We start from the raw sequence: 12,595 nt of genomic DNA on the forward strand, positions 1-12,595 counted from the left end.
TCTGGAGAGCCTGGCCGCAGGAGTACTCTACAGTAGATGTATGACAACAAGTATGACTGGAATTGGGCTGATTGCATCACAATGCCGAAGGGGAGATTCGATTATTTAAAAGTCATCTCATTAAAAACTCCAGTAAAGACAATTCCTAGTGTTACTCATCGTCTCAGCAATAGGCCTATGTCCTACAGGTCAGCAAGGGGTCATGATAACTAAGAATGGGTGGTGCAGGAGACTACCACAATGACACATTTGGTCATAGGAAATGTGCCAAGAGATCCTTATAACAATACAAACTGGCCTGCTTTTGAAGGGCAAAAAAATATATATATATTCATTTGAGCTTTTTAATTCCTTGGCCATTTATCTACCTTGGGCCTCCGTTTGAACTCAGAGCAGTGTTTGCGTTGGCTTAAGAGACTGTGAGAAGGTAAAACTACTGTACAGAAATAGAAAAATAATATTCTATTTCTCGATTATTTGCTCCACGTGGCATACATCAGCATGTGAGAGTATTTCTCAAAACAGTCATAGTTATTAGTTTGTTTCCTAGTGAAGTGAATGGAGAATCCTAATGTATAGGTCTGTGGAGAGCTACAATTACCCATATTTACGTAGCAATGCAACATTATAGCATGTTGCTCCTCACTACAGACATGTTTACATCATCAATAAGCTACTAATAAGCTAATGGTATCCTTTCAACGTTTCACATTCTGGTGAGACGGTCCCTTCAGTGGCTTGGTGTCTCAGGATACTGTTCAAAGTGTGGTTCTACACCACTGCCAAATTAATATTCATATATTGTACGTTACAAAGTTTAGCCCGTTCAATTTCACCTATGAGTTTTCATGAATAAGTCCACTCTTCACACAACACTAAAGTGACCTTTTGTTTTTCCACACCAACCTCATCAATTAACAGTACATATAGTATGATGTGGAGTGATAATTTATATGATTTAGTAAATTCAAAGTGCTCAGTCATTGCTTATTAGATGTTTCCCTTTCTGTCCCAAGTATACACCAGGAAAAAACTGTTTAAATCCAGACAACTTGAATATGCTTCCTGTCTCTTATCCCACGGGCTAGATGTGCCTCCAGTATTTATGCTGCAGTAGTTTATGTGTCGGGGGACTAGGGTCAGTTTATTATATCTGGAGTACTTCTCCTGTCTTATCCGGTGTCCTATGTGAATTTAAGTATGCTTTCTCTAATTCTCTTTCTTTCTCTCTCTCTCTCGGAGGACCTGAGCCCTAGGACCATGCCTCAGGACTACCTGACATGATAATTCCTTGCTGTCCCCAGTCCACCTGGCCGTGCTGCTGCTCCAGTTTCAACTGTTCTGCCTGCGGCTATGAAATCCTGACCTGTTCACCGGACTGTGCTACCTGTCCCAGACCTATTATTTGACCATGCTGGTCATTTATGAACATTTGAACATCTTGGCCATGTTCTGTTATAGTCTCCACCCGGCACAGCCAGAAAAGGACTGGCCACCCCTCAGAGCCTGGTTCCTCTCTAGGTTTCTTCCTAGGTTTTGGCCTTTCTAGGGAGTTTTTCCTAGCCAACGTGCTTCAACACCTGCATTGCTTGCTGTTTGGGATTTTAGGCTGGATTTCTGTACAGCACTTTGAGATATCAGCTGATGTACAAAGGGCTATATAAATAGATTTGATTTGTTCTGTATCACACCATAAAACAACACAGGAGAATTGGCCACATGTGACTTTGGTGCAATTCCTTGTCCCTTCACATTCCATTTATAATATGTTTGTTTGCAGGTTTATAAACCAAAGACTGACAAGTCCATTTCGGCTGCACTCCTTGACCCAAACAGAAAATTTGCAATGGAACTATTACACTGTGTTGTATGTAAATGTAGAGTTCATCATCTAGTCAAAGCAATCAAATAAGGAGAATAAGTCAAGTATTTTGTATAATTCAAGCATTAATTTGTTTATTATTACACACTGCTTCACACAGTCACTCAATACAGAAGTGGTCTAAATCAAAATCTCAAGAATTGAATAAATAGTCAATGATATACCATATTGTATGTTTCGATGTTATGTATTTTTTTACTCCCACCCACACACACATATACACTGAGTGTACAAACTGTAAGGACACCTGCTCTTTCCATGACATAAACTGACCAGGTGAATCCAGGTGAAAGCTATTATCCCTTATTGATGTCACTTGTTAAATTCACTTCAATCATTCTAGATGAAGGGGAGGAGACAGGTTCAAGAATCATTTTTAAGATTTGACACATTTGAGACATGGATTATATATGTGTGCCAGTTAGAGGGTGAATGGGCAAGACTTAAGTGCCTTTGAACGGGGTATGGTAGTAGGTGCCAAGCTCACCAGTTTGTATCAAGAACTGTAACACTGCTGCGATTTTCACGCTCAACAGTTTCCCATGTGTATCAAGAATGGCCCACCACCCAAAGAACATCCAGTCAACTTTACAACTCAATATTAGGAAGGTATTCCTAATGTTAAGTACACTAAGTGTATAATCCTAAACATTGCACATTTAAATGACCTCAGTCATTTCCCCTGGTGAATAACCTGCATAGCAATCATAATATGTTGTTATTATACAATCAAATAATGGAGAGATTAAATATTTTGGCAAAAGAAAGAGTAAAACACTGGTTCTCTCATACATCATTTTGATGATTGTATCAGTAGCCTGTCCGTCATATTCTCCCTGTCACATTCTTTCCATCATGACAGCAATGGTCTGCCATTGTTTTGAACACAGACAACCAGCATACACACATCAAGTGTTCTCTCCTTTACCTGGCCAAAGTCTGCCAGTAGCATGGACCACCCTTGTCCCTCCTGCCCCTAACAGAAATATTTTGCTGCACAAATAGCCTGTATGCATCATGCCTGATCCATCCCTCAAGATAGATCTAGCATCTATTCTCTGTCTTCAGGCCTCTGTCACATTTTGTTTTCCAACCTTTATTTATGGGTACAAACCGACAAACAAACAGGCAGTCCCACCGGTCTGTGGCCTTCCTGCATGTGACACATCTCTCTACCAGCAGCCCTTTGTTCTGCTCCTCTCCATGTTAGAGTAGTGTAATTTGTTCTGGTACTCGCTCTTCTCTCCTCACTCTGTCTGCCATGCCATGTCGTTTAGCGCTCATCAAGCCCAGGGGCCCTGGTTGCTTCCTTCCTGGGTGGGAAGGCCCATCCCCTGGTTCTCTCAGAGGCTCTGACCATATATCTATGAAGGAAAGAGACACTGGTCAGCAACAATATCACAAAGGTCATCTTGTGGTACAATATGAAATAATTCTGTGTACAGCCTATGCTTAATTTGATAACCAGAATAGCAAACAGCTGTTCCAGGACTTATTTTAAGCTCACCTAAGGAAAGTCAACAGGTTGGCACGGGAGCTCTTAATGGCCGTCTGGGGTGAAGAGTTCTCTGAGCTGCACACAAAAGAGAGAGAGATGGGGCAGACATTTTGAACATGACATCATAAAAACGGTGATCAGTGAAAGAGTTCTCCAAAAGCTCCTTGAATTTTGGTGGAATTTTACTGTTGTGAAAACAAAGATGCAGTGCCTTCAGAAAGTATTCACACACTATTTCCACATTTTGTTGTGTTACAGCCTGAATTTACAACCCCTCTTTTACGCTACTGCTACTCTCTGTTTATCGTACTGTATATGCATAGTCTTTTAACCATACCTAGATGTACATACTGCTACAATTAGCCCGACTAAATGGTGCCTCGCTACTGTCATAGCCTCGCTACTGTTATATTATATTATTTACTTCAATTGCACTGTTGGTTAGGGCCTGTAAGTAAGCATTTCACTGTAAGTTACCTGTTGTATTCTGCGTATGTGACAAATAAACTTTGATTTGATTTAAAATGTATTACATTTTGGTTTTTTTGGTCACTGGCCTACACACAATACCCCATAATGTTGAAATTAAATCGTTTTTTTCTACATTTTCACAAATTATAATAAAAATTAAAAGCTGAAATGTTTTGAGTCAATAACTATTTCATCCTTTTGTTATGGCAAGCGTAAATAAGTTCAGGAATAAAAGCGTGCATAAAAAGTCACATAATAAGGTGCATGGACGCGGATGGTGTGTAATAATAGAGTTTAACATGATTTTGGAATGACTACCTCATCTCTGTACCACACACAGTGTGAATTTCAAACACAGATTAAACCACAAAGACCAGGGAGGTTTTCCAATGCCTCGCAAAGGGCACTTATTGGTAGATGGGTACAATAAAAATAAAAAGCAGATATAGAATATCGCTTTGAGCATGGTGAAGTTACACTTTGGATGGTGTATCAATGGATGGTGTATCAATACACACAGTTACTACAAAGATACAGGCATCTTGTCACGCCCTGACCATAGAGAGCCTTTTTATTCTCTATTTTGGTTAGGTTGGGGTGTGACTAGGGGGGGGGTGTGTTTTCTGGGATCTTGTTTTTGTGTTTGTTGCCTGTGAGCACTCCAGAACATCACGTTTCGTTCAATCTTTATTGTTTCTTTTGTGCGTTTCACTCAATAAACGTGTCACGACGAGCGTGACACGTCTATCCTAATTCAGTTGCTGGAGAGGAAGGAAACCGCTCAGGGATTTCACCATGAGGCCAATGGTGATTTTAAAACAGTTACAGAGTTTAATGGCTGTGATAGGAGAAAACGAATGATGGATGTACAACATTGTAGTTACTTCACAATACTAACCTAATTGACAGGAAATTGGGAAGTTGGTACAGAATAAAAATATTCCAAAACATGCATCCTGTTTGCAACAAGGCACTAAAGTAATGCTGCAAAAAAAATTGCCAAAGCAATTAACTTTTTGTCCTGAATACAAAGTGTTATGTTTGAAGCAAATTCAATACAACACATTACGGAGTACCATTCTCCATACTTTCAAGCATCATGTTATAGATATGCTTGTTATCGTTAAAGGACTGGGGAGTAAAATAACAATAGCGAGACTATATACATGGGGGTACCGATATAGAGTCAATGTGCGGGGATACCGATTAGTTGAGGTAGTATGTACATGTAGGTAGAGTTATTAAAGTGACTATGCATAGATGACAACAGAGAGTAGCAGTGGTGTAAAGAGAGGGAGAGGGGGGACAATGCAAATAGTCTGGGTTTCCATTTGACTAGATGGTCAGGAGTCTTATGGCTTGGGGGTAGAAGCTGTTTAGAAGCCTCTTGGACCTAGACTTGGTGCTCCGGTACAGTTTGCTGTGGGTGGCTGGAGTCTTTGACAATTTTTAGGGCCTTCCTCTGACACTGCCTGGTATAGAGGTCCTGGATGGCAGGAAGCTTGCCGACAGTGATGTGTGTAGATGGGTGAGATTTTTTTTTTATTTAATCAATTTTGAATTCAGGCTGTAACACAACAAAAAGTAGATTAGGTCAAGGGGTTTGAATACTTTCTGAAGGCAATGTAGATACCCCTCAAACAAACTCATATCAGTGAATTCTCACAATATCTCTGATCAAAGAATCAGGTGTGTAGAGAACTGTTGCCTCTTTTTTTTTGCCAATTTGGCAATCTAAAGACAACTTTATTGTACTTTATTGTACACTAAAAGTTTTACTGACATCATTGCAAGGTCATAGACCAAACAATAATGTATTTACAATATAATATCTAAGGGCTCTATCCAATCTGGATCGCTGAAGCGTTACAAACTGCGTGCTAGAAATGTCAAGGTCATTTGGATTTGAGCCGACATACTGTATGCAGCGTTTACTGTGAATGCAGTCTCCGCTAACGCGGGAACATTGCCTTTCAATTTCAATCCAGCTGTAACGTAACGGATTGAATAGAGCCCTATCTGTCCCTAAGTGGAAAAACGGCCCCTGTTTGTCTCCCAATGAGGAACAATGAGTGCAATGAGTCTCTGGGTGTCTCTATAGGTGCATGTATTTGTTTCTCTTTCATCCTTAGGAACCATTAATCCTTAACTCAGCATTTCAATGCTTGAGACTCCTACACACTTCACTCCCCTGTCCCCTCAGCCAATCAAAACATGCAGTGCGGATGCTAGAGCAGCCTGGGATTACACTACCCCCTCTGGCACTCCGTAACATTGTGGTGCAGATTCATTCCACCATGAGAGGAAACGCCTGTGTGATACACACAATAACACTCGGTCAAGCTAATAATAGCATCCCAGAGAAGTGAGCTATGCTCTCAGACTACCACGCCTTGTGCACCTTGAAGAGCTCCAACGGGGAGTCCCTATTGTTCTGTGTACTCAAATGGCTGACTAATAAAAGTAATTACATTCCACAGTGACTGAGTATCTGTCTGTCTGCGTTGGTGGTGTGTGTGAAGTTGTCTTGGCCATTTTTTTGACCCCAACTCACCTGTCCAGACAGAAGCTGGTGCAGGTGTGGTCGTAAGAGTCCGCACACACACAGGGACCGGCAGACCTACGGCGACGTGACAGAGGGCTGCCCAAGCCGTAAACAGTGGTCTTACTGCAGAAGGGGAAAGAAAGAAAGGGAATATCAGTTTTATCAGTCACCCTCAAGATATAACCACAATGTTTATAGACTTTGTTCCTTGGCATTAATAAAATGAAAATGCAGTGATGCCAGACAGGGAGGATTGCCAGAATAATGGCATATTGATAATAGTGCACAGCTAAAATAATGCACAGCTAAAATAAAAAATGATGCAAATATTAACGTTGATCGATAATGTTGATATCATCACACAGGGATGTAATTGACCCACATAAGTGAATTGCTCAAGTATATGTCTGCAAAGCTGAGAAGGTATTTGTTTGACGTACTTGGTGTGTAGTGTAAGTAAGTGTATGTGCATGTGTTTCACTCTAGAAATGCATATTTTTCTGTGAGGTATGTGTGCCCACCTTGGTGTGTTGACCCAGATGATGTCAAGATGGCAAAAGTAGTGGCATTCAGAGTCCAGCTGGTTGGTGCAGGCACAGCGTTTGGTCCGCATTCTGTGAGGTGGAGCCAGATCACTGGACTTAGGCCTTTCTGACAGTGGATGTCCAGAACCTACATGACAGACAAGGATATAGCTTAGAAACCAATCCTGGTGCATCAAGACCATACGATCCACCATCCGTTACGGTTACTAGTTACCTGTCCAACATTGTAATCAGTAACGTAACTTTTGTATTACCCAAACTCAGTAACGTAATCTGATTACATTCCGTTACTTTTAGATTACTTTCCTCTTAAGAGACATTAGAAGAAGACAAAAATGCATGTTACCAATTGAACGACATCTATTGCAGGATAAATCTATGTTAAAGTTTATAAGGATGTTCAATTTTACTTTATGGTTTGATTATGTAGAATTATTCTAACCCATCCCTTTGGGTTAATAATACGATTCAATTATAATTTTACATTCAAAACTATCAAAGTCTATCAGAATTCCAGTCATTCCAATAAATGTTATACCCCTTGATCTTCAAGAATAGGACTTGGAAATATGGAAGTATTGATTAGCCAAATTGTTTTACCTGAGCACAAACCCAAAACTAAGGACGTATTAGCCAGACTTACTCTGTTGTTCATGATTTTGTTGTCATGGAGTACTGATTGTGCTCATTGATTCGAATTGAAAAATAAATGCTGCTCTCATTAAATGGTATGTTTTGAGCACTACTGAAAAGTACTATTTACATGTGAAAAATGAATGCCATATGCTGCATTTGCTATATGCCTATTGTTTACCTTTTTGTTGTTGACACTTTGATATCTTGATAATATGCAGCTGTTTAAAGGGCAAATCCACAGATGAAACAATAACCAAACAATCGCCCCGCCTCTATTTTAGTAAAAAACTGAGGGATGGGCCTGGAGAAATGTAACCACTCTCAGATTAATAGACAGAGCTATGGATGCAAGGACTGACCAATCATGATATAAAAAGTATTGTTTTAACTATGTATGTAGGCTATACAGTGTTTGATTACATTTACAATGGAGAAAAACAAGCATATCTTTTGGGTTCTCATAGAGTGTGACATTTGAACTAAGCTCATGAGGCATTTCTAAGTTATATTCTTCAAGAATCAATGGATATATATATATCATTTATAAATCCAAAAATGGATGTAGCAACTACAGACTGCCCCTTTAGGTATATTCAAAAGTGTGTGAGTTTGAGCATGTGTCCATTAGGATTTTTAGTTTTTTTATCAGCGTGAATTAGATTGAGCAATAAAAGCCCCACTTTTATTCCGTAGGCTGGGATCCGCACTATGGGGCTGTTGCACATTTTTCACAAGCTGTCCACTGGTTTCAAAAACAATGATTGACAGGCAGCATCATCCTTACCTCCAAGCGTTTATTCAAGTTGGATAATCTTTGAATGCTGACAACAATCGCATTATTGGAAAGCTTAGACTGTAGCCTACAAAAGCCTGTTCGTTCTCTTTTCCCACGATCCATCAAACACATTTGGTGCGTCATCATAGTGGTCTCTGACTTGTGGTCAGACTCACTCAGGTGGAACAAATTTAAATTTGTGTTTCTAGTTTTTCAAAAGTATCTGTAATCTGATTACATTATTTGAAAATGCTGGTAATGTAACAGTTACATTTTTTTGTTGTAATCCCTCATTCCCCAACCCAGCCAACAGCATAAAGGGATATACAAGTGTATTATTACCAGTACTTAGCTATTTTCCTTGATCTATCACACTCTTTCTTTTTTTTCTTTTACCTTTATTTAACCAGGCAAGTCAGTTAAGAACAAATTCTTATTTTCAATAACAGCCTAGGAACAGTGGGTTAACTGCCTGTTCAGGGGCAGAACGACAGATTTGTACCTTGTCAGCTCGGGGGTTTGAACTTGCAACCTTCCAGTTACTAGTCCAACGCTCTAACCACTAGGCTACCCTGCCACTCTAATCATTTCATTTCCGTGGAAAGCTAGTAATCATCTGTAATCTCTGTCATCTGTCTGTTCAAACATTCAAATAGTGAAGGGTAGACATTTAGAGGAAACTTCACCTCTTTATTGACTCAGTGGAGTCATATCATCTCATTTGTCCCTATACAGAAATGACCAGAGTATGGAGAAATACAGCCTCTGGTATTTTCTGACGGTACAATGAAGTCTACAAACAGCAACCAAACATTGTCATGCTCTCACAAGTTCAAGTTTAAGGTGCTTTTGACAACAAAGATCACTCAAATACAAGATCATTAATTTGTTGTGTGAGATGAAGAGTTTCTCCAGATAATCAACATTTGAGAATGTGTACCCCTGAGCTAGTCAGCAATGTTGAAGTGAGATTCAACATTTGTTTTAATGTGTTATAACGATAAATCTTCATTGATGACATGACAGTTGGAACGGGGCTTGCTGAAACGTGTCTCTTGTTGCTTTGTATATTTTGTCACTGAATTTAATGAGTGTGCTTATGAGTAAGTCTTTACATTGCTCTAGACAATGAAAACATGTAGTCAATGCTGCACCATGTCACCATCTTATAGGGCTAATAATTAGTTTAAATGGAAAGTCAGCTAGGGTTTTATTGATGCAAGACAGTAGCATAGAACCTCAATATAATGTCATATTTTTTTTGTATAGTGCGTCATTCCAAAATAATATTTTTATGATATTTTGTATTAAGTTATGCATTCAGAAAATGATCAGTGGAAGACACTTGACCATTATTTTTCAATGCTTCAATGACATGATTAAGTCTATGTTTGCTTGTGGAGGAAATAACAAATCCTAAATCCTATTATATTAATAGCGCTGTAGTACTTACCTTCCTGCATGGACACACACACGGTGATGAGAAGGAGCAGGCTGGCGTGTGCTGACATGGTTGCTGTTGGTCTGTTTGTAGAGCTCATGGTGAAGTATAATATCCTTAAATGCGCTTTGGCAAATTATCCCAGGTGTCTTCTGCTTTGCTGCTTGCTTGTTTGTCTGCAGGTGTCTGAGCCGTAGCCTTCAATTTATAGTGCTCTTTCCCCATGATGTCACACTGGAAGCCCTGCCCCCTGCTGCTACAATGTTACACAACTCCTCCAGAGGGTTTGAGCCTCTGCTGAAAATTCCAGGAATCTACAGGTATGTTCACTCCACCCCACCACAACTCCCCAACCTGCAGGTCACTGGACAGACAACAGTTCACTTATCACCTCTAGCATGTTGCATTGACTTTCCACATGCAATTTGGTTGTGTGACATATACTTTTTCTGTCATATTTTGAGTGATGTTTGACATATGGCGAGAGCCTTGGGGGGGAGGGTAGGAGGGAAGGAGGGAGAGGAAGGGAGTGGAATACCATGAGGAAAAGGAGAGAGATGGCTCCTGATTGCCTGCTTTACATGGAGTCTGCAAGAGAAGGCCAGGGTGCCATGGAAACAATGCTCAGGGGGAACGTTATCCAATAATGGGGAGTTGGCAGATGGTGGTGGCATGTGGTGATGGCGCAGATGTGCAGATGTGCATTGGGTGACAATTGACTCAATTCGGGATTGATTGACAGATCAAATTAATTCCCCCATGTGCTGTTGACCGAACAATATTATTTAAGTGTAATTCCATACGCTACTTATTTTCTCAAGCTGTATTTATAATCTAGACAGTGCAGAAGATTGCAGTTGTAACATGTACTGTTTGAATACTGCTGGAAGTGTTACCACTAGGCCATGCGTGCACCACAGAATATGATTTTCACTCATACACAGTTTTGGGTCTACAGTGCCTTCGGAAAGTATTCAAAACCCTTTACTTTTTCCACATTTGGTTACATTACAGTCTTATTCTAAAATGTATTAAATAGTTTTTTTCCCCTCATCAAGCTTTCACACAATACCCCATAATGACAAAACAAAAACAGTTTTTAGTAATGTTTGATAATATATATATGTATATATATATACATGGCAGCGATTACAGCATTGAGTCTTATTGGATATGACACTGCAAGCTTGGCACAACTGTATTTGGGGAGTTTCTCCCATTCTTCTCTGCAGATTCTCTCAAGCTCTGTCAGGTTGAATGGGGAGCATTGCTGCACAGGTATCTTCAGGTATATCCAGAGATGTTGGATTGGGTTCAAGTCCTGGCTCTCGCTGGGCCACTCAAGGACATTCAGAGACTTGTCCCGAAGCCACTCCTGCGTTGTTTTGGCTGTGTGCTTAGGGTCGTTGTCCTGTTGGAAGGTAAAACTGTCGTCCCAGTCTGAGGTCCTGAGGGCTCTGGAGCAGGTTTTCGTCAAGAATCTCTCTGTACTTTGCTCCATTCAATTTAACCTCAAACCTGACTACTGTCCTAGTCCCTGCCGCTGAAAAACATCCCCACAGCATGATGCTGCCACCAAGGTGCTTCACCGTAGGGATGGTGACAGGTTTCTTCCAGACGTGACACTTGGCATTCAGGCCAAATAGTTCAATCTTGGTGTTATCAGACCAGAGAATCTTGTTTCTCATGGTCTGAGAGTCTTTAGGTGCCTTTTGGCAAACTCCAAGCGGGCTGTCATGTGCCTTTTACTGTGGAGTGGCTTCCATCTCTTCACTCTACCAGAAAGGCCTGATTGGTGGTGCTGCAGAGATTGTTGTCCTTCTGGAAGGTTCTCCCATCTCCACAGAGGAACTCTTGAGCTTTGTCAGAGTGACCATCGGGTCCTTGGTCACCTCCCTGACCAAGGCCCTTCTTCCCCGATTGCTCAGTTTGGCTGGGCGGCCAGCCCTTGGAAGAGTTTTGGTGGTTCCAAACTTCTTCCATTTAAGAATGATGGAGGCCACTGTGTTCTTGGGGATATTAAATTATATTCAATGCATACATTTTTTGGTACCCTTCCCAAGATCTGTGCCTTGACACAATCCTGTCTCGGAGCTCTATGGACAATTCCTTCGACCTCATGGCTTGGTTTTTGCTCTGACATGCACTGTCAACTTTGGGACCTTATATAGACAGGTGTGTGCCTTTCCAAATCATGTCTAATTGGTTTAATTTACCACAGGTGGACTCCCAATAACGTTGTGGAAACATCTCAAGTATAATCAATGGAAACAGGATGCACCTGCGCTCAATTTAGAATCTCATAGCAAAGGGTCTGAGTACTTATGTATATAAGGTATCTGTTTTTTAATTGCTAAAAATGGCTAAAAACCAGTTTATGATTTGTCGTTATGGGGTATTGTGTGTAGATTGCTGAGGAAAATGTTTTATGTAACCCATTAGAATAATGCTGTAACCTAACAAAATGTGTAAAAAGTCAAGGGGTCTGAATACTTTCCAAAGGCACTGAACATTAAATGATTCAGGCAAGATGTGTTTTGAGAACATGCGTTATTTTGAGGTCTGAGAGTATTACATTCATCTGATTATTCATTGAACAAGATAAATTGGGTGCAATGGAAATTGAAGAACAGTATGGAAATAAGCTCTGGGCTTTGTTTTTTAATCCTCTATCATTTTTGATGTATTGAAAATGTATTTGAAAATGAAGGCTACAGACCAACAGCAATATCTCTACTACCATTGCCAGCTATTACGTTGTCGTTGTTTTGACAACTGCACTGTCACAGAAGTAGCTAAACT

General features: G+C 40.3%; 1 protein-coding gene across 1 annotated transcript; it reads right to left on the minus strand.

Annotated features, from left to right (window-relative positions):
• Nucleotides 1-1,939: 1,939 nt before the first annotated feature.
• LOC118366519 (endothelin-2-like) lies at nt 1,940-9,961 on the minus strand. Its single transcript, XM_035749136.2, has 5 exons — nt 9,806-9,961; nt 6,918-7,068; nt 6,406-6,519; nt 3,390-3,455; nt 1,940-3,246 (listed from the first exon to the last, which is right to left on the minus strand). The coding sequence occupies exons 1-5, from the start codon at nt 9,891-9,893 to the stop codon at nt 3,156-3,158; spliced, it is 510 nt and encodes a 169-aa protein (XP_035605029.1). The 5' UTR covers nt 9,894-9,961; the 3' UTR covers nt 1,940-3,155.
• Nucleotides 9,962-12,595: the final 2,634 nt, after the last annotated feature.

This window comes from Oncorhynchus keta, chromosome 34 (genome assembly GCF_023373465.1).
Source record: "Oncorhynchus keta strain PuntledgeMale-10-30-2019 chromosome 34, Oket_V2, whole genome shotgun sequence".
Taxonomy (NCBI): Eukaryota; Metazoa; Chordata; class Actinopteri; order Salmoniformes; family Salmonidae; genus Oncorhynchus; species Oncorhynchus keta.